The 22928-nt window shown below is 54.0% G+C and overlaps 2 protein-coding genes across 2 annotated transcripts; both read right to left on the bottom strand.

Moving 5' to 3' along the window:
- Nucleotides 1–14534: 14534 nt before the first annotated feature.
- LOC124705870 (hydroquinone glucosyltransferase-like) lies at nucleotides 14535–16020 on the bottom strand. The gene has a single exon (XM_047237562.1). It carries the CDS (start codon nucleotides 16003–16005, stop codon nucleotides 14629–14631), a length of 1377 nt encoding a protein of 458 aa, XP_047093518.1. The 5' UTR covers nucleotides 16006–16020; the 3' UTR covers nucleotides 14535–14628.
- A 1206-nt stretch (nucleotides 16021–17226) lies between these two features.
- LOC124649271 (protein trichome birefringence-like 26) lies at nucleotides 17227–22071 on the bottom strand. Its single transcript, XM_047188923.1, has 3 exons — nucleotides 21888–22071; nucleotides 19290–19567; nucleotides 17227–18279 (listed from the first exon to the last, which is right to left on the bottom strand). The coding sequence occupies exons 1-3, from the start codon at nucleotides 22069–22071 to the stop codon at nucleotides 17497–17499; spliced, it is 1245 nt and encodes a 414-aa protein (XP_047044879.1). The 3' UTR covers nucleotides 17227–17496.
- Nucleotides 22072–22928: the final 857 nt, after the last annotated feature.

The following is a 22928-nucleotide window of genomic DNA, read 5'->3' as shown; positions in this document are numbered from 1 at the left end:
CAGACGAGACGGACCGTGCGTACCTGACGCGCTGGTGCGAGATGCGCAACTCCTGCGAAGGAGTGCACGAGATCCAGGCAGTCGGCTTCTTCATGGCCGGCTGCCGGCAAAACACCATGCTGTGGCACAAGCTGCACCGCAGTGAACCCAAGACGATGGCTGCCTTGATGGCCATCGCAGACAAGTACGCGCTGGCTGAAGGAACCAGCAGCACGCCGGCTGAGATTTCGCCGGCTCCCTCCAGGCGGGACAACAACAAGCCGGCCGAGGGCGGCCACCATGGCAGCCGGCGGGACAACTACCGCGGCAAAAGGCACAGCGACCAGCCGGACCGCCGGTACGGCTCGGCCCACGTGGCAGCCGTGTCAGACCACGCGGCGGCTGGCGGAAGCCGGCGCCAGAAGCAGACGGACCGACCCTGGAAGCCGAAGTACACCTTCGAGCAGATGCTCGACTCGCCGTGCAAGTACCACAGCGGCAAGAACCCCTCCAACCACACCACCCGCGACTGCCACTTCATGAAGCGGCTGACGAGCGGCGAGCCCCTTCCGCCTCCACCCCCACCTCCACCAGCCGGCGGGCCGGGTGGCCAAGCCGGCGCAGAAGCCAACAACCTCGAGCACCACAAGGCTAACCAAGTGCACCATGGCGGCCGGTACCTGGCTGAGGATGCCACCTACATCATCTACACCTCCAAGCCCGAGGACAAAACGAGCCAGCAGCGCCGTTCCCTCGAAGTCAACGCGGTCATGCCGCCGGTCCCCCAGTACCTACACTGGTCAGAGCAGGCCATCACTTTTGATCGCCGCGACACACCGGCCGTCCTACCGAAGCCGGGCAGCTACGCCATGGTCCTCGACCCCACCATCGGCACGACCCGGCGCAGCGTGCGCTTCTCGCGCGTCCTCATGGATGGGGGCAGCAGCATCAACATCCTCTACCGCGACACCGCCCGCAAGCTGGGCATCCAGGAGGCCGAGTTACGCCCCACCCCCACCGTCTTCCATGGCATCGTGCCAGCCACCGCCGCCACCGATCGGCCGGATCACCCTGGAGGTCATGTTCGGCAAGCCGGACAACTTCCGCACGGAGAACATCGAGTTCAAGGTGGTGGACCTCGTGAGTCCCTACCACGCGCTCCTGGGCAGGCCGGCCCTGACCAAGTTCATGGCGGTGCCCCACTATGGGTACCTGAAGATGAAGATGCCTGGCCCTAAGGGGGTCATCACCGTAGCCGGCGACTACCGCCGCTCCATGGACCGCGCCACGCGAGCTCCAAGATGGCCCGTGACGCCGGTCATCGCCACCGAGAAGCAGCTCATCCACGACGCCGTTGCCTTGGCCAAGGCCGCGCAGGCGGACATGCCGGCTGTGGGCAACCCGGCTGGGACGACTCACTTCCAGCCGGCCGACAACACCAAGAAGATCCTGCTCGACCCGGCTCAGCCGGACAAGTACGTCACCATCGGTGCCGGCTTGAGCAGCAAATAGGAAAGCGAGCTCACCAGCTTCCTCCGTGAGAATCGGGACATCTTCGCATGGTCTCCAAGGGACATGCCAGGTGTGCCGAGGGAGTTGGCTGAGCACCACCTCCACGTCAGGCCTGAAGCCAAGCCGGTGAAGCAGCCTCTCAGGCGCTTCGCCGAAGAACGAAGGAAGGCCATCGGTGAAGAAATTGCCCGGCTCCTAGCTGCCGGCTTCATCATGGAAGTGCTGCACCCGGACTGGTTGGCAAACCCGGTCCTGGTTTTGAAGAAGAACGGCTCCTGGCGCATGTGTATCGACTACACCAGCCTCAACAAGGCGTGCCCGAAGGACCCCTTCCCCCGCCGCGCATAGATCAAGTTATAGACTCGATCGCCGGCTGTGAACTCGTTGTCTTTTCTAGATGCCTACTCAGGCTACCACCAGCATTCCTTTGAATCCGGCCGATCAAATAAAGACTTCGTTCATTACCCCGTATGGGGCTTACTCGCTACACGACTATGCCATTCGGCTTGAAAAATGCAGGCGCCACCTACCAAAGGTGCATGCAAAAGTGTTTGCAGGATCAAATCGGCAGAAATGTTCACGCATACGTGGATGATATCGTTGTAAAAACCAAGGAGATGCCTACCCTCCTTGATGACTTGAGAGAAACCTTCACCAATCTCGCGAAGATTCCGGATGAAGCTCAACCCGGCCAAGTGCACGTTCGGCGTGCCAGCCGGCCAACTCCCGGGCTACCTCGTCTCTCAGCGAGGAATCGAAGCCAACCCAGAGAAGATCAGCGCCATTGAGAAGATGGAGCTGCCGCAGTGCCTCAAGGACGTCCAGAAATTCACCGGATGCCTGGCCTCCTTGAGCCGCTTCGTCAGCCGGCTGGGGGAGAAGGCACTGCCCCTGTATCAATTGATGAGGAAGTCGGACAAATTCGTCTGGTCACCGCAGGCGGACGAAGCCTTTCGTGACTTAAAGCGCGTGCTTTCAACCGCGCCAATCCTTGCAACGCCAGGTTCAATGGAGCCAATGCTGTTGTACATCGCAGCCACCAACCGAGTGGTTAGCGTTGTCCTGGTGGTGGAGCGCAAAGAAGCAGCCAACAGGGAGCAGCTGGTTCAGCGCCCAGTCTACTATCTCAGCGAGGTGCTGTCCCAGTCGAAGCAGAACTACCCCCACTACCAGAAGGTCACCTACGGCGTGTACATGGCGGCCAAGAAGCTCAAGCACTACTTCCAAGAGCACCCCATTAGAGTGGTGGCCACAGCGCCCTTGGCGGAAATCATCGGCAGCAAGGATGCCAACGGCCGGGTTGCCAAGTGGGCCCTGGAGCTAGCCGCCCACACCATCCTCTACGAGCCGCGGACAGCCATCAAGTCGCAGATCCTCGCGGACTTCTTCGTCGACTGGGCCGAGATGCAATACCTGCCGCCTGTGCCTGACTCCACGCACTGGAAGCTGCACTTCGACGGCTCGAAGATGCGAAATGGCTTGGGAGCCGGCATCGTCGTCACTTCCCCCAAGGGAGATCGGCTGGACTATGTCCTGCAGATCCACTTCGCCGCATCCAACAATGTGGCGGAGTATGAAGCGCTCATCCACGGGCTGAAGCTGGCCAAGGAGATTGGCGTGCGTCGCATCCTCTGCTTCGGCGACTCCGACTTGGTTATACAGCAAGCATCAGGCGACTGGGACGCGAAGGACGCCAACATGGCCTCATACCGCTTCCACGTCCAGCAGCTATCCGGCTTCTTCGATGGCTGTGAATTCCACCATGTGCCACGAGCAAACAATGAGGCGGCAGATGCCCTATCCAAGATTGGCTCGACCCGGCAAGCCATTCCGCCGGGCGTTGCCCTGACGATTCTCAAGAAACCGTCCATCATACCGTCACCGGACTCGGATTCCATATTCGTGCCGGCTGACCCGGGGGCTTCTCAGCCGAACCCGGGGGCTTCATTGCCCAAGTCGGGGGCTTATCAGCCAAACCCGCCGGCTTCTCAGCCGAACCCGGGGGCTTATCGGTCCAACACGGGGGCTTCTCAGCCAAACGCGGGGGCTTATCAGCCAAACCCGCCGGCTTCACAGCCGAACCCGGCGACCACGCAAGTCGAAACCGGAAGCTCCGAAGATGGAGGCCTTGGTGGTTAGCGTATTTGAAATAAAATGCGTACCATCATGGGCACAAGAATTCCTCTCCTACCTCACCGATGGTGTGCTGCCCAATGACAGGGTTCAAGCCAGGCAGATTGAGAGAAGGGCCAAGGCCTATACAATCATCAACCACGAGCCGTACAAACGCAGCGTAAGTGGGGTGTTCCAGCCGGTGCGTCGAGCCGGCTGAAGGGATTGAACTCCTACGAGAAATCCACCAGTGGAGAGTGCGGCCATCACGCCTCCTCCGAGCCATAGTGGCCAAAGCCTTCCGGCACGGTTTTTACTGGCCGACTGCGCTCAGAGACGCAGAAGACTTGGTGAAGAAGTGCAACGGCTGCCAGCGCTTCGCAAAGCAAAGGCAAACGCCGGCTTCCGCCCTAAAAACCATCCCCATTACCTGGCCGTTTGCCGTATGGGGCTTGGATATGGTGGGCCCATTCAAGACAGCCCGAGGCGGCATGACGCATCTCTTGGTGATGATTGATAAATTCACTAAGTGGATCGAGGCCAAGCCGATCAAGAAGCCGGATGGCTCCACAGCCGTCACATTCCTCAAGGAGATAATCGCGAGATACGGCTACCCGCATAGCATCATCACCGACAACGGCAGCAACTTCGCCGAAGGCATTTTCAAGCGCTATTGTGGGGAGATGGGGATCCGAATGGACCTATCATCCGTAGCACACCCGGAGACCAACGGCCAAGTGGAGAAGGCAAACGGCTTGATCCTAGCCGGTATCCGGCCTCGGCTGGTGGAGCCGCTTGAACGCTCAGCCCGGCTGCCGGATTGAAGAGCTGCCCGGCCGTGCCGTGGAGCCTCGCGCACAACGCCAAACCGCTCGCCGGCTTCACGCCCTTCTTCCTCGTATACGGGGCCGAAGCCGTCCCGCCGACCGATATCGAGCACGACGCGCCAAGGATCAAGCTATACACGTGCCGAAGCCAAAGAAGCTCGCGAAGATGGAGTCGACCCGGTTGAAGAGATCCGGCTGATGGCCGAATCCAGGTCTACCGTATACCGAGCAAAGCCTCCGTCGCTATCACAGCCGGAAGGTCAAGTCCTTAGCATTCCGAGAAGGAGACCTAGTGCTCCGGCTGATCCAACGGACAGACCGGACAAGCATAAACTAGCATCCCCATGGGAGGGTCCCTTCATCGTGAGCAAGGCAAGTAGGCAATGATTCCTACTATCTCATAGATGCCCAAGAGGCCAAAAAGAACAAGGCGAGCAAAACTGACGAGGAGACAAAACGTCCCTGGAATGTCAGGTTGCTTCGACCATTTTACACTTGAGAGCAGGAATGTATGTATCCCTTGTATCCCTTTTGTAAGCTATGAAAAAGCATGCGCCAAGAGCGCCGTTTCCGACAAGTTTTTCGCGCACTCTACTTCGTTTCGCCAATTGGCTTGAACCCTTTCACGCGACGGCTTAGTAACGTGATCTGATTTCCGACAGCCGGCTTCCGACCAGCTACGCGACCGCAACCCGGCTGTCCGCACTGGCGGGAGTAAGGCCTAGGGAGCTGGCACGCGAAAAACGGCTAAGGAAAGAGTAAAAGCGAGTTGACTTGCAACCTTTCATAAAAGTGTCGGACGGCCGAAATCGACTCGTTCGACTGAAATACTATCGGCCTCACCCAGCGGCACGCTCTTGATCCGGCGACGGACCGCAAGTCGGACGTACGACCGGCAAGGGCACAGCCAAAGAGTGGGGCGGATGGGAAAAAGCGAACAAGTCGGAAGAAAGCTAGCCGGCACACAAATGATTAACAAACACATTAAAGTGCGTCATAATAAAAAAGGAGATAATATTGTCTTTACATAAGCACCCGGCATTCCGGGGATTTAATAAATTGTCTTGGCAAAAGCAAAGCTACATAAACAGGAAAGCCTAGGCACCGGCTGGAGGAGGAACAGCCGGATCAACAGCAGGCGGCGGAGAATCCATCTCGACCCCTTCGTCTTCAAGCTCCTCCTCCTCATCAGAGTGAGGGTTCGGATCTGCGATGAAGACGCGCTTGTCGACGAAGTCGGCGATGGCGCTGGCTCGGGCAAGCCGGGCGGCCTTTTGTTCGGTCGAGAGCCCCTCCTCCACGCCGGCTCGCCGATACTCGAGCTGCCCCAGGTCCACCTCGTTGTACCAGGAGAGGACGAAAGACAGCGCCATGTCGGCGCCAGCACGCGTGCGCACCCCTTCCGCCGATGAAGCGGTCCGGCGCCCTCGCTCGATCAAGGAAGTGAGGCTGGAAATGTCTTGCGGCGCCTCCTTGTCGGGCCACAGCATCGGAATCAGCTCCTCAGCCGCCTTCCGGAGCTCCCAGCCAAACTTGGTGATGGGCTCGACGCGGGCAGCCAGGGACGACAGGTGGTCCTCCATGGTGAAGGTCTCCGAGCTGCCCTCGCCGCCGCCCGCCCCCTCGGCCTCGCGCGCAGCGCCAACGGCATCCAAGGCCACGTCCTCGCGTTTCCGGGAAGGCCGCCGCAAGAAGGAAGCATGTCGAAGTCATAAAACCGAAATAAGCCGAAAAATGCAAATTTTCGAAGTCCTAGTAGGACTGGCGGCAGCCGGCACGAGCCGACTGCCCCCAGCCCGAAGATGGAGATTCCGAAGCTCTAAAGTAGGACTGGCGGCAGCCGGCACGATCCGACTGCCCCCAGCCCGAAGATGGAGATTTCGAAGGACAAAAGAAAAAGACTGGCGGCAGCCGACACGAGCCGACTGCCCCCAGCCCGAAGATGGAGATAGCGAAAAAAGACAAGTTTCTGCAGCCGGCTACCAACGGAGGCTGGCAGCCGACAGCCGAAAGCCGGCAAAGGGGAAGGAAACATAAACTCACCCGAAAAACCGACATCGATCGCGCCAATCAGGTCCGTCCAAAGTGCTTGCGCAGGCCGCCGCTCCGTGGACTTGGAGGTGACTTCCTGCTGAAGCGCAAGCCGCTGCTTCTCCACCTCGGCCAGCCGCCGGCTCAGATCATCCACCTTCTCCTTCTCTGCCGTCCTAAGGGAGGCGAGCTCGGCGAGATGGTTCTTCTCCAGCGCGCGCAGCCGCGTCAACTCCCCATCAGCCACCCTGAGCTTGGCGGAGGCAGCGCGGCCCGCCTCCTCGCTCTCGGCGCACTGAGCGCGAGCAACCCGGAGGTCCTTCTCCAGCTGCGGGACCTTGGCGGCCTCAACTGTGAGGCAGCCGGAAAGAAATGTCAGCCAACAAAGACAAAAGAAAGAAGACATTGAACCAAAAGAAGCAACAGCTTACCCTTGACGGCTTCCAGCTCACGAGCCAAGGTGCCCCGCTCAATCTTGGCCTTGTGGTAGCTGGTCACCACCTTGTTGTACAAGACGGTGCGCCGCTCGTCGACCATCTGAAAAAAGAGTCAATCGTTTAGGCGAAACCTGGGTCGGCTCCAAGCAGCCGGCCCATGCCTCGGAGGGCTACCAAGATAACAGTAAAATCGCAGAAAACAAGATAAGACGCCACCTACCTTGTCAGCCTCCTCCAGCGTAGCCAGCTGGGCCACGGCCTCGGCGGCTTTGCTCTTGAGGCTGGCGCGGTAGCCGGAGTAAAGCATCTTGAGGGGCGCCGTGCCGTGCTGCCCTCCCGGCCGATGATCTCGCAGAGTCCGCCCGGTTCCAGTGCCTGCTCCATGGTGCCACCCGAGCCGGCCGGAGTCCGAGGCGGACGGCACGCTCACCAGCCGGGCACCCTTGGCCACGTGAAGGCCGCTGGCGGCACCGCCGGGCCCTTTGACCTCACCAACGCCCGGGAGTCGGCGTCCCCGGCGCGCGCCGGCTCCTCCCGCCGCGGCCCTTTCCCGGCCAGCGCCCGCCCTCGGCGGCCCGGGCCGGAGGCGGCGCGGCTGGCTCGGAGGGAACCACCTCCGGCTCTTCAGGCGGCGCAGCTCCGCCGGCTCCAGCTCCCGCCGCCGGTGGCACACCTCGGCCGGCTCCAGCAGTCGGCCCCAGCAGCGGTGCGCGGTGGGGAAACAGGTCGCCAAGAGTGGGCCTCTGGGCCGACTCGCCCTGGGCGCCCTGGCCTGGCGCTGAAGGAGGCGCAGCCGAAGAAGACGCCCCCGCGGAAGGCGGCGTAACCGCGGGCGGCACAACGACAACAGGCGGCGTGCGCGCACGTGTCGAAGGCGGCGGCGTCGGCTCCCTCTGCCGGCGGAACGGCGGCGCAACACGCGCAGCCGGCCCAGAGGCACCGCCCGGGTGAACTTGATGGCGGCCCTAGTCAAACAAACAAAGGAAGTTAGGTGCAAAGCAAGGAAAGAAAAGGAATCAAACAACGAAGAAAACAAAAAGACTTACCCGGCCATCTCGTGGACCTTCTTGGGCCCTTGCCGGCGCCGTCTCTTGGCCTGGCCCTCCAGCCTGGCCGTGCTCCCACCGGCGGCCCGCTTCTTCTTCTTCGGCGCGGAAGTCGCCGAGGCGGCAGGCGGCCTCATGCGTAGAGGCACCGCCCGGATCGGAGTCGGTCCCGTGGCGGACGTGGCCGGCTTCGCCTCCTCCTCCTCCCGCTGCTCCGGCGAAGGCGGCGGGTTGTGCTCCCCTTGGCCGCCCTGGTCGGGCACCGCCGGCAGGTCGTCATCGCCGGCTTGGTCGCCGGCTTGGTCGCCGGCCTGGTCGCCGGCTTGGTCAGCCGGATCCACGAGATCCGCCGTCCAGATCTTGTGCGCCAAGTCGCCGTCCTCGATCTCTTGGCGGGGGAAGATCTAGAAAACAAGAACAGTTGAATAACAAGCGAGCCACGCAGCCGCAAGTCGAAAAGCACAAGCTAAAATACAACTTACCCGCTCAGGCGGCGCGGCCCGGTCGTAAGGCGGCAGCCCCCACGCCCAGTCTTCCGGCATGTTGGCCTTCGTGATGCTGTTCACCCGGCGAGCGACTTGGGCCTTGGTGAGCGCGATCCTCGACGTCCGGGTCGGATCCAGCCGGCCGGACATAAGCCCGATCTTGTGGACACGGCCCTGGAGCGGGATCACCCGGCGCTCCACGTAGGTGCAGAGGAGGTCCTCGACGCTCAGCCGGCCCTCAGTGACGCACTCCCCCAGGAAGTCCCAGAGGAGGTTGATCTCCGCATCCGGATCCGCCGACTTGGCGTTGTGGCCCCAGTTGAGCCGGGTGGTCGGAGGAGCCGGATTATACTCCGGCAGGTTGATCCGGTCGAAGGCTGGGTTGGCGTTCTTCACGTAGAAGAACGTCATCCGCGTTCTTCACCGAGTCGACGATCGGTATCTTCGGGAAGAGCGAGCCGGCGCGGGGATAGATGGAGGCGCAGCCGCAGGTCCTCAGGCGGCCCTCGCTCATCCGCGACTTGAGGTAGAAGAGCCGGCCCCGTAGTCGACGTCGGGCCACAAGCCGGCGTAGCCCTCCATAAAAGCCACATAGCAGCTAAGGAGGACGCACGCGTTGGCCGGCAAGCGAGTGCGGCTGCAGGCCGAAGAAGTCCAAGAACCGGCGGAAAAAGGCCGAAGCCGGCAGACCTAACCCGCGGTCGAGGTGCGCGCCGAAGACGACGCGCTCACCGGGCTCCGGCTTGGGCTCCACCTCCTCGCCGGGCGCTCGCGTGACCACCTCCCGAGGAATCCGGCGGAGGCGCACCAGCCGCTCGATGTCGTCGTCATTCATGTGCGAGCCCCTCCAGGACCCGCTGGCGGAGGCCATGGACGAAGAGGAGGAGGAAGAAGACCAATCGAGATCAAAGGGAGAGGAGGAACCGCTCCTCACCGGAGGAGAGCGCGGCGGCGATGAGCGCAGCGTCGAGCCACGGGGCCCCGTGGCGCCGGCTTGGCGTGCGGGCGGCTGCCGAACGGCGGAGAACTCCGGCCGCGAAAGGTCGCCGAGGTTCGCCAGGAGGTCACCGGAGAAGGATCGACGGCGTGCGAGAGCGCTCGAGCGAAGAGAGCGAGAGAGAGAAGAGGCAGTGGCGCAAGGAAGAAGAAGGGTGCCTCGGTACCGCGCGGAGGGCATTTATAGCCGTCCCGCACGCCCGTTACGCAGCCACGTGGCGATCGTGGGCCACGATGGGATTAACTGCGCCGAAACCGCCCCACACGACGCCGGCAGTTACCAGAAACGGCCGCACCACTTCGCCCACTACTGCAGAAAATCCGGAAGGGGACAGTGATGTGACCATACGAAACGGCCACGCTGACGAAGCCGTCAGAACGGTCAAGTCGGGCGCGGGACTCGAGGCGGCGGAGTTGCCGGTGTACCCGAGCCGGAGCCGGACGATAAAATCGGCCCGGCCCCAAATTCTGGCAACAAGCCGGAAACGTCTTCAACACTTAAGAAAAAGTGAAAACGACAGGAGCAAAAAAGGGCGTCCGGCTGGAGGAAGCCGGACGGGGCGAGCCGGACGAGGGCGCAGCCGGCTGAACGAAAATTCTCAGCTGGCCCCTCCGGGAGCCGCCGGAAACGAGCAAGGGATATGCAAAGCCAGGGAAACCTGCCTAGGTCCTCCTAGGCGTAGGACCTGCCGCCTCGGGGCTAATGTCGTGGGGAAGACCCCGGGTAGGGCAATGGACGCGGAGCGGCCGGCTTGAGGTCGGCCGGCTCGCAGCAAAGGCCGGCCGAGGAGCAGCCGGCCGGGAGCCGTGGCCGGCTGCCTCGGGAGCCGGCTGGCTCTAAGTCCTAGTCGGCCCGGCTGCGGCCTTCAACGCCGTAGCTGGGCCGGCTTCTACAAGCCATATCCGACTGGGGTTTGTACCTCAGACCGACTCGAGGCTGGCGAGTCTTGCACTAGAAGGAACCGGGTAGGTGAGCCGGGTTCAAAGGTCCACGCTGACCTCATCTCCCGTAAAGTACGGGGCACTGTAGAGCAGCAGTGCCACGCGCCAGACAGGCCATCATGGCGTACGTCGAGCCGTACGCGCTACGCAGCATGATGACGACAACGACAGCACCTCCACGCCGCTGACCTGAGCAGGCGGATGGGACGTGCCACTACGCTCAACGGCTCCCTCGGCGTCGCCGCCGGGAAGGGACGGGAGCCGAAGCCGGCCCATGCTGGCCACTAGACTCTAGGGACTTATATGTAAAGTGCCGGTGCCTATATAAGCCGGGCTACCCCCCTCGTGCGGAGGGGGATCGATCAGTTGCCATTCACTAGTCTTAGAGCTGCCCTGAGAGAGAGACCTTCGTCTACCTTTGCCTCCCAGGAGCAGCCGGATACAGCTCAAGGAGCACCATTGTACTGTGTGATCATCTTATACACTCATAGTAGGAGTAGAGGTGTTACCTCCATCGGAGGGCCTCGAACCTGGGTACGTCGCCGTGTCGCTCGTGCCCATACCCGCTTCCGGATACCGTCGTGAGACCACTAGGAACCACCTCGATTAGCCACCCTATGGCATATGTCATGACGATACCACGACAACGCGCCATCGCGGTCTTGAAGCCATCCTCGCCATCTCGGTGTGGTCACCGGAGCAGGGCCTGGACGTAGAGATGAGAGACAGCTGGGTCAGGGGTAACAGCACCGCAGCCATGCGGGGGGGAATTACCTCCACCGCCTTCGCGGTAGCCGACCGGACATGGCAACGAGGTCAAACCAGGCCCACACTGGCCTGACCGGGCCTAAACAGGCCCGCAAAGTCCCCATTGCCAAGCTGCAGCAGGCCGACCGGAGCACCACTACCGCCCAGCCACCACCGCCACTGCATCTCCACCTCAAGGGAGCACTGATACGTCTCCGACGTATCGATAATTTCTTATGTTCCATGCTACATTATTGATGATATCTACATGTTTTATACACATTATATGTCGTATTTACGCATTTTTTGGAACTAACCTATTAACAAGATGCCGAAGAGCCGCTTGTCGTTTTCTCGCTGTTTTTGGTTTCAGAAATCCTAGTAAGGAAATATTCTCGGAATTGGACGAAATCAACGCCCGGGGTCCTATTTTTGCACGAAGCTTCCAGAAGACCGAAAGGATAACGAAGTGGGGCGACGAGGCGCCGCCACGCCAGGGCCGCGCGGCCAGGGCTGGGCCCGCGCCGCCCTGGTGTGTGGGGCCCTCGTGCCGCCTCTTTACCTGCCCTTTCGCCTACTTAAAGCCTCCGTCGCGAAACCCCCGCATCCGAGAGCCACGATACGGAAAACCTTCCGCAGACGCCGCCGCCGCGAATCCCATCTCGGGGATTCAGGAGATCGCCTCCGGCACCCCGCCGGAGAGGGGAATCATCTCCCGGAGGACTCTTCATCGCCATGATCGCCTCCGGAGTGATGAGTGAGTAGTTCACCCCCGGACTATGGGTCCATAGCAGTAGCTAGATGGTCGTCTTCTCCTAATTGTGCTTCATTGTTGGATCTTGTGAGCTGCCTAACATGATCAAGATCATCTATCTATAATACTATATGTTGTGTTTGTCGGGATCCGATGGATAGAGAATACTATGTTATGGTGATTATCAATCTATTACCTATGTGTTGTTTATGATCTTGCATGCTCTCCGTTATTAGTAGAGGCTCTGGCCAAGTTTTTGCTCTTAACTCCAAGAGGGAGTATTTATGCTCGATAGTGGGTTCATGCCTCCATTGATACCCGGGACAAGTGACGTGAAAGTTCTAAGGTTGTGGATGTGCTGTTGCCACTAGGGATAAAACATTGATGCTATGTCTAAGGATGTAGTTGTTGATTACATTACGCACCATACTTAATGCAATTGTCTCGTTGCTTGCAACTTAATACTCGGAAGGGGTTCGGATGATAACCTCGAAGGTGGACTTTTAGGCATAGATGCAGCTTGGATGGCGGTCTATGTACTTTGTCGTAATGCCCGGATTAAATCTCACTATATTTATCATATCATGTATATGCATTGTTATGCCCTTTTCTATTTGTCAATTGCACGACTGTAATTTGTTCACCCAACATGCTTTTATCTTATGGGAGAGACACCTCTAGTGAACTGTGGACCCCGGTCCTATTCTTTACATCGCATACAATCTACTGCAATACTTGTTTTACTCGTTTTCTTCGCAAACAATCATCTTCCACACAATACGGTTAATCCTTTGTTACAGCAAGCCGGTGAGATTGACAACCTCACCGTTTTGTTGGGGCAAAGTACTTTGGTTGTGTTGTGCAGGTTCCACGTTGGCGCCGGAATCCCCGGTGTTGCGCCGCATCACATTTCGCCACCATCAACCTTCAACGTGCTTCTTGGCTCCTCCTGGTTCGATAAACCTTGGTTTCTTTCTGAGGGAAAACTTGCTGCTGTGCGCATCATACCTTCCTCTTGGAGTTCCCAACGAACGTGTGAGTTACACGCCATCAAGCACCGCCGGCGTGCCAAACCCAGGCTGCCCGTCGAGCCCCTCCGGGCCCTGAACTGGGCCCAGATCTGGGCCGAGCAGGCCCTCCCTGGCCGCCCGCCTGCGTTTCTCCACCGCCAACGGCCGCGCCCCTGCCCACGCGGCGCACGGGTTCTACGCCGCCGCGCCGGACCGCCATCTGCCGAAGAGCACCGCCGCCCGCCGAGGTCCCCACGCCCCCGACAGAGCCACAGGTAAAGACATCCCCGCCACCGCCGGCATCGCCCAGGCAAGGCCCGATGGCACACGCCGACGGCGGCGGCAGGGGAAGAGCGAGGGAGGAGGTCAAGGGGAAGCCGGGGAGAGGGCGCGGCCCGACCGTTGCGAGGGGGGGGGTCGCGGGAGAGGGGAGAAGGTTTCGTGTCTGGCTCAAATGAAGCCTATTCAAAGGAACAGGATGTCGAAGGTGGCAAGGTAGAGAATTTGGCACTACTTCAGATCAGATGTTACAAAACCATAAACCACATGGCACTCTTGAAATGCATAAATTTTGGAATAATATTTCAGAAGTACGGTCCAACCTAGCCTAGACAAAAATGGTTTTAGAAGTTTTAAATAACTCATGGTTTTTGCAGAAGTGGAGAAACAAATCTATTCACGACTTCTATGTAGTACTACTTTTCATTACTACAAATCGGAATTGCTTTCGTTCGATCTCTGTCCGATACTTCACACTTCCTCCACAGCGCTACTTGTTCATTTTATTTCGATGCAGACCATAGCTCCAATCGACCCGTCCCACGTCCCAAGCCCCAGCCCAACTTTTTTTTAAACCAGACAAAATCTTTGCCTTCCATTGATTAAGAAAAATAGCTGCCGGATTAATGAACAAAAATTCAGCTCACGCGACACAAGGTCGACAAACTTAACGATGTCAAAGTCTCCACCACACACCATGCACGTCGACGAGCACCTCATCCTAGAGCCCCCACCTCGGCATCTAACTAGCTGTCGCGCCCAGGAAAGCACACTATCGCCACCTTCCAATGATTATATTTTGAACAGATTTGTGGGCTTTCCACGTATGAAACTGGTCGTACTGAAAATAAGTGGAAATGATGATATGTGGAAAAAAGTGACTTATGGACAACTGCGTTTTCAGTCCGACTGATCTGATGGATAAATGCTATTCCATCATATCAGTCTTTTGAGTCTTTTTTCTTTATTTTTTAATACTGTGTGAGTAGGATTTTGAACTTAAAATCTTTTAGTTCCGATACCATATATGATTGATGCACTAGCCAAGTTTTGTAAAAGATAGATCTAATAAAAAGAGGCTATACACTGTATTTATATTTAACAGAGAGGGGCAGCGCGGGGAAAATGTTCGTCTCACTATAGGTAACTCACAAACCCGCTTCTTCATGGCCGCTTCTTCTTTAAACCCTAAAAGCAGAAGAAGCCCAAACAAATATGGCATATTAATTCCAGCGGAACAGGATGCTGAAGGTGGCATGGTATTCGAGGATTTCACACTACTCCGGATCAAATGTTATACAAAACCATAAACTACATGGCACTCTTGGAGTGCATAAATTTTGGAATAACGTTTCAGAAGTAGGGTCCAACCTAGCCTGAACAAAATGGTTTTAGAAGTTTTAAATAACTCATGGTTCTTGCAGAAGTGGAGAAACAAATCTATTTACCCACTTCTATGTACTACTTCTCATTACGTACAAGAAGATCTCCAGGTACCTGCGACATGCCCTAATGCAAGAGCTGAAGAACCACCTTCTTCGGTTAGAGCCTGTTCCGCTTTGTCTTTTAACTCGCTAGCACACCTCCTCATGCACGCTCCTTCTTCCCCATCCATAACACGTCGGATCACGCCGGCGATCTCTTCTTTGCTGAAGAACCCATGGGCATCAGCGTGGACGCGGACGGCCACCCCGTCCTGGACCTCCAGCATGGCGGCGTTCATCTTCTGCTCCGCGTAGAGCGGCCAAGCGACCATGGGCACGCCATTGAGGATGCTCTCGAGACTGGAGTTCCACCCGCAGTGCGTGACGAAGCAGCCGACGGAGGCGTGCGCGAGGATCGCCGTCTGCGGCGCCCACGACGGGAGGACTAGCCCGAGTTCCGACGTCCTCTCGACGAAGCCCCTCGGCAAGAAGCCGAGCGCGTCGTCGTCGACATCTTCTTCTGGCCGTGTTCCGAAGAAAGCGCCGCTCGCCGTGTCTTCGTCTGGCCTGTTGACGACCCATAGGAAGCGACAGCCAGTCATCTCCAGGGCGAGCGCTAGCTCGGTGGTCTGGCGCCACGTGAGCGTGCCACCGCTCCCGAACGACAGATACACCACGGATCCGCGTGGCTGCTGGTCCAGCCATCGGATGACGCGCGAGTGGTCGCGGTTCACGCCGGCCGGCCTGGTCCAGACCAACGGCCCAACCGCGTGCACCGGTAGCTCCGTCACGCCGTCCGTGCCGTCGCCCACCACGGGTTCCAGCGCGCTGAACGTGTTCACCAGGATCCCATCGACTCTCGAGGCTTCCTTGGCCAAGGACAGGAAGCTTCCGAACGTGTCGCTGCTCCGGTCGACGAGCATAGATCCAGGGAGGTCGTGCGCGTGGATCGGCACGCAGCCCGGCAGCCGGATCGGCTCCGTCGCGTCCCTGTACTCCCCGACGAGCCCCGCGTCGATCTCCGGGAGGTGCAGGAACAGCGACAGCAGCATCCACGGCGAGGTGAAGAACATGTAGCAGGGGACGCCGAGCTCCGTGGCGACGTCGCGCGCCGGCACGCTGACCATGTCCACCACGAGCGCGGCGAGCGGCGCGGTTGAGGTTAGCGACCGGGCGATCTCCCGGACGTGCGGGACGCTGGAGACAGCGGCGTGCGTTGCGCGTTCGCGCACGGGGGCTGTGGACGGCAGGGCCGGTGGTGCGGGCAGCGCGACCAGGTTGACGCCGTCGGGGACGGACGCGGCCACGGAGGCGTACTGCTCCGAGGGGGTGTCCGTGGCCGCGGCAAAGAGGAGCGTGGCGCCCAGATCGTGGTCGGCGACGAGCCGGCGCGCCAGCTCGGCGAAAGGGATGAGGTGGCCCATGCACGGACTGCACAGGAGCAGCACGTGCGGCCGAGCGCTCGCCGGCGAAGGTTCCCGGCCATGTCCCATGGCGCTCGCGAGCGACGGTTCCCGGTCACCTCCCTTGGCGCAGAGCGTAGAGACAAGCGGAGTGGTTGGGTTGTTCTTTGCGTCTTTGCTGATGATGCCAGCGTTGTGTGTGCAAACTGCAAAGTTTGACCTTCTTGTACAGATCACAACGGCTAATGCAGCTGGAAGATGAGGAATCTTATGTAAATCTGGACATCTTATTTAAATATGCATTCCTAAATCTTGTTTATCTTCAATAATTGTGCATAAGATTCCCAGATTTACATAATATTGCATAGATCCGGATATTTTCTTGATGATAATGCACTTTATACTTGATGATCATGCAATATATCCTTAATAATATGCAATATCAATGCTGAGATCCAGAATGCTTTTGATGTCTAGATATATGCTTTGATATGTGCAATATTTTTCATGCTGATATGCGAGTTAACGTGTACTATTGATGACTGGTTAATGGTGCAAATTTATTTCTATGCATTATGTTTTTAAAAGAAACATAAAGAAATATTTTTTTCACCTAGCTTCTTGTAATGTCTTAGAAAAACAACCCAGAGGAGAGGTACATGATTGAAAACAACATTATTTGCAAAATGTACTGGAGTTGAGAAATACTAATACTGTAGTTGAATCTGAGGCCCTAAATAAACATTTGCACGAATGGACAGACCCGATTGTTGGTGCACGTCCACTCGTTGCGGAATTTCGGATTTCGGCCCGTCCTCATCAGGTTTTGTAGCTACCTCTTACAAACTCCACCTAAATGGAACTCATCCATCATGTTCAGCAAACAGCAGAACCTCGATATTGACCCCGGTGCTTGCTGAAGACCAAGACAGAGTTACAAATATACAAAAACACCTTCATTTATATCCTTGTGCATGAAACTTCTCGAGAACATGAAACAGGACCTTTAACTCCATCAAGATCAATAGCAGCTTTCAACTAGTACTTTTCTTCACGAGCAAAAATTCCTTTGGAGAGAACACACAGTTCAACTCCTGACTCGCAGGGTCAAATGTTTTAACCTAACCACATGAAATTCTAACTCGGATTTAAACTGCAAAAAAGAAATGAAAAAAGGAGATGGAAAGAGAATACTCCTAATTTTTATGGAAAGATTCAAGATTAAACTCTATGTTACTGCATCCAAACATGCACATTTTTTTACGGAAGAGGGTGCCAACTAGCCACAACCAACAACAACCGGTAACAAGCCGGCCGGTTCATACCTCCAAACCACAATATATCTATAAGGAGCAAAAACTGTTTGCTCTTTACCACTTCCTGCTAAACTAGAATCAGAGCACGGTCGCATGCCAGGAACTAAACCCTGAATCGAGATTGGCAACTTCAGCGCCGACAACCAGCCCTACGACTCAATCAGCAAGTAGTGCAACTACACATCTAAAGGTTTCATCAATTCAGAACCAACTTCATTATCAGATCATTCCAGGCGTCAATGGGGCCTGGAACGCACCAATGCAGGCAATCCTTCTGAACTGATGAGGCATCCTTGTTGCCCTGTGCAAATGGATGGAACATCCTGTAAGGCCCAGCATGGCCATCAGGTCTCATGGCCGAAAGGCTGTAAATGTCCAAGAGCTTCAGATTCACCACATCCCCTGAACTATTGACCACAGCTAAGGCCTTGTTGAACTCTTCTAGCTCAATCCCCCTCATGACACTATCCATGTATTTTCCACTGTACTCTCCCTTCCTGTAAGGTAATATCCTGCTACAAGTTCCACCACTGGACCACTCGCCATTCTCAAAGTGATCAGGCGCCCAGGTCCTGAATAGAACAACTGGCTTGTGGTTTGTCGAGGAGATGAATTTGAGTACTGATTGTAAAGTCCTGCGATACAGGTGCTCAAATCCAAGTTCAGTTAGGTTCTTGTCCTGGCAATAATGACAGCCTATCACCTTACCATTATCCCAATAGACCGCAGTCTTAAGAAACCATTGTCCACCAGCAATGATTACGTAGTCAAAGCTCTCATACTGACTTATCCAGGTTGGTTCAAGTACATCAAGGTGAAGCTGGATCTCTGAGGTAGACTCGCCATTCTCATTTTCAGAAACCTCTGATTTGACGAGAAAGGGAGCCCAAACGAGAGACACGGTGAAGTTGTATGATTGGAAGTGCCATCTCCTATTTCTGAATTCTTTGTCATGGTAGACCTCAACAGGTTCGTCAGCCTAGATAAACAGCAAGCAGGTCCAATAATTAGGATAGTGTAGCACAATGAATGCAAGGTCTAAACAAGGGGACAAACGGCATATTACATAAGTATGTCTTGTTCTAACCCAACTAAAAGTACATTGGGACAGGAAAAATAGTAACACACATGAACGCAAGTGGGAGATATACTCCCCAATTTAGCACCATGGGAAATGAATGAACAACCTGAAGTACAAAGAAAGTTCATGGGCCATACAGCTTTTCACTATTATAAAAAGAATGTAAGCATAAGGCCCTAGAAACTTATCTGCAATATTATTAAACATTGTTGTGTACTTGGGATTTGGGAATAAACACTCATTAGTTTTGCACTTTTAATTTAATTTAAGAAAGACCATGTGCAACAATTTTCTGTGAAATGGCAACAAGTCCTTTACATTCAAATCTTGGACACAAGTCATAAACCACACAAAATGTAATCTGGAAATATCTACTTTTGACCCCTAAACTCTAGGCTTGGTTCATATTCCTCTTCAAACATATTTTGGGCTCGCTTGAATCCCTAAACTATCATATGCCAAGACATATATGTGTAAACTTTGGTTGCAACATATGGCTTTGCAATCTGTGCAAAATGAAGTAAATATGTTACAAAAAATTTGCACGGATCGTAAATAACCATATTTTGAATCAAATAATGGCATGCACAACTTTAGGTCACAACTACATAAAAGATTCTCTCAATATTATCAGAAGTGATGTTTGCATTACAGAAACTGGCAAGGGGTAAAGAGCTCTGGATATGATAGTTTAAGTGGATCCTGTATATTTCTCTTAACATAATTCAGTGTGTGCTTCTCCAATTATATCTGCCAATGAGGCGCGATAAAATTTCCAGGGCATTTTCTATTCTATTTTTAGGACCATTTAACATAAAAATGAGCATGGTTCTTCAAAGTAAGCATGAACAGCACTTCAGTATAAAAAAAGAGATAATTAAATGGAGTTTCGTAATATTATCATTTACCTTAGACAAAAGGCAAATCAATGACTGAACTTGGTTACGAAGAATGGAGTCACCAATGAAGCCCCATGCTTTGTTCCTCATAGCTGATAGAAATCTCACTTCATTAAATGGTGGCAGATCACATTCATAAGGTTTCCACCTCCAGTAAAGATATACAATATCGGGTCGACCATTCATCATGCAGTTCTGGTGATCATCAATAAATCGACAGCTCGAATTTGTATAGGCTGGGCCGGAGGGATTTGGTAGCCATTCCCCCTTAAAAAGGTCGCATTTTCCTGTGCAAGTAGTATCCACATCAGATTATAGAAACGAGAATACTGCAGAAAGAAGTAATTCAGCTTACAATGCTTTTTCTTCTTTAAGATTTCCAAGATAGTAAATCCTCATATTAAACAACTAGTGAGGTGGGTGCATTCAGGTAATAGAAATTCTGAATTGCCTTGCTGACGCTGAGTCACTAATCTTGTCCATGTGGTGCATTTTGAGTCAAAAGTTCACAACATGGTAACAGAAGGCACCTGGCGCTAATTGCAAGCACGCTAGTTTATGCTTGGTTTTATTTTGCAAAAAAAAAAAAAAAAAACTGCCCCTGCTCCTCACTCTGCTAGAAGAAAAATATGGGATCTGAAATGATTGCTGCCAAATTCCTTATGGCACGTAAAATGATTTGATTTGAAATTCACCAAATTGTTCTTCCTAGAGACCAACCACGGAAATAACCATCCATATGGACGCAAAGCCACCTGCTTATTGTGATGCCATATTCGTAGAGGCAAGGTTGCCTGGACGTGCTGGTGAGGGTTGCCACCATGCAGGATCTCAATCTATGAATTCTCATGAAGGTCATCGTCTGTGCGCTCATGACGGTCATAAGCACCTTCATCCTTGCTACAGCATTCTGCAATTGCTGCTTGTTGTCACCAACGTCAAGGTCATTTGGTCGCTCCGCTTATTGTCTCCAATGGTCCAACCACATGGAAATGTCAATGGCTGTGTTCAATCGTTCTTCTAGTGGACATCATGAACTGATGTACTAGGTTTTTTTTTTCCGAAAAGTCGTGAACTAGGTTTGTTGATCATGTGACACTGAACAAGGGTAAACATGAAAAAAGACCAGGAAATAATTTTCCTTTTCCTAACTACAGCTAAGCAATCAAGACGATATGGAATCCGTCAATGCCAAATGAGTCCTACTTTGCCACGTGGTGGGACTTTGAAGCAAAATGCACCACTTAAACAAGATTATGAGAAACTAGAATAGGATAGAAGAACATAGATGTGTTGATCACTTTAGAGGGGCTTAATAATTTAAATAAACATTTAGAGGCATGATGTGCATAAACAAGAAAAACATATATCTAATCAGCTGCATCAGAGAAACATGGGTAGTGGCGACAGAGCTGAGCGTATGTGACGTTGGAAATACAGTGCATGCCAGGTTACCCACTCCAACAAAGATTACTAACACAAATGAGCAACTCTCAAGTCATGTGACTTGTATGCATACACCTCACAAGTTGCATGTACTCGAGGTGCAATTTACTCTCCCAAAACATAGAAAACCTGTCATTTCTACAAAGATGTTCCTATTTGTGACACAGCACAATTAGTTGATAAAATTACTGCCTATGAGTCCAATTTTTGGCAGTTCATACACAAGAATATGATTAGGCAGATTAGTTAAGGAAAATGTCGTTGTTCATTAATAGACAAAAGGTCCAGTGAGCATATCAAATGGCGATATTTGTATCAGAAAACCAAAATGTTCTTCCTAGTTGGTATCCTAGTTAACCTTGAAAAGTAAAAAAAAAAAACTAATCCCTTTACAGCTTAGGAGGTCACCTTTTCAGAAATATATTTCACATTAATATGAATTCCACAAGTCGAGACATTGGCAGAGGTGGAACTTATTTGTAAATATGTTATGACAACCAATGACTCATTTTTGTTTTAGCATTTGCAGATTCACCAATTTTTCCTAAGCCAGAAATATGGGAAGGTCTACACATGGAAGATGTGGAACCTATAAGTGAGCATGTTATGACAAGTTGACAAGTGAGGATTAACAATTTACTTTCAGCACTTACAAACCTACCAATTCGTGCTTTATTCCTAAGCCAAAGATTTGGGAAGGTCCATGCAGGTTGGCAACTTGAACTCAAGTGTTAAATTCAAATCATTATGCCACCAAAACTCCAAAAGTGTGAATAAACACTAGTTTACTAGTTTTTGGTGTCCACAAAATAAACAACAATTTGCTCATAATCAGTCTGTAAGCGTGCAATCCCACGTTTCTCTGCAAGCACCCAATATATCGTTTCTGAACATTACTAGTCTTCATACAAGACAGCAAGCGTTCAGGAACGAACAGAGGGAAATTCCCAATTCATGGAACCAGAACACAAGTTCCAACCTTAACTACAAGAAAACAGGCGCCATTCCCGTACAAAATCACCGAGAACAGCCGACAAGACAGAAATGCGAAACAATCCTCCGCCCTCGCTGAAACGCGACGAGAAAAACCTAAACCCCTACGGATCTCTGAACTTTGTTAGTCAACTCAGGTTAGAACTGGCAGAGAAATCGCGTATGTACCTTCCTTACTCTCTAGCGAAGTGGGCGAGGAGGACAACGAGCAGAGCAGACGGAAGGAGAAGCCGGCGAAGAGGATCCACCCGATAGCCTTCAACGCCAGCCCCCATCCCGCTCCGCCACCCATGCGGGCACGAGGGGAGTACAGCAACGCCGCCCACGGCGGCCACCTCGTGCCCGAGCCCATGGGGTGCTAATGTGTGCTAGGATAGTAGGATATGGAGGCCTGAGCTGCGCGAGCAGAGTGGCGAGGTCGCGTGTAGCAGGAGCCGAGAGGAAGGCGACGGCTTACAGAGGTTGTTGATGGCGGTGACGTCGGTGGGCGCTGTCTCCTGCGGTCCTGCCGCGCGCAGCCCGCAGCTGTGAGCTAGATCTGCTGAGGCATGCGCTCCTCGCGGTGTGGTTTGCGGTACTGTTTTTGTTTTTTCCCGTTCAAAAATTAACCGTGTCTTCAAAAGCTTAAAGTTAAAATATAAGGGGACAAACTTGTAAGTACTAGTATATATACGGTTCCTGTTTCGAACAGGTTAGGCGAAAATAGGTTAACTTGGCCTATCCATTTATTTAAAAGAAAAGATACTTAAATGGCATCTTATGTCTTATATTTATTATGGAGAATAGAAGATAGTACAAGCGATGACTAGTTCGCGCACCGCGTGAGTCCGACCTCCTCGTCCGCGCGGCGTGTCACCGATGAACAGTGTTGTAACATGCGCCAATTTTCTGATCGTTGGATTAAAAATGGATGACCAGATAAACATGAACAGTAGCCGCTGCAGGAACAATCTACAGTACATCGCTACAGGGTCATCTACAGTGCATCGCTACAGGGCTTGATCTTGTCTATCCATTTTCGATCCAACGCACTACAACGCATGTTACGGCACTGTTCATCGGTGAGACGGTGACATGCCTATTGCATGTCACCTGATCTCAGTCCAACCTTGCTAGCTCATGAGCTACCTCGTTGGTTCTCCTGTTTACTTTAAGTTATGTTGTATGAAAAAGAAACATGAGAGCAGCGGTCTGGTATCTTACAGAACA

This window comes from Lolium rigidum, chromosome 4 (genome assembly GCF_022539505.1).
Source record: "Lolium rigidum isolate FL_2022 chromosome 4, APGP_CSIRO_Lrig_0.1, whole genome shotgun sequence".
NCBI lineage: Eukaryota > Viridiplantae > Streptophyta > Magnoliopsida > Poales > Poaceae > Lolium > Lolium rigidum.
This window is presented reverse-complemented; position numbering and strand designations above follow the sequence as displayed.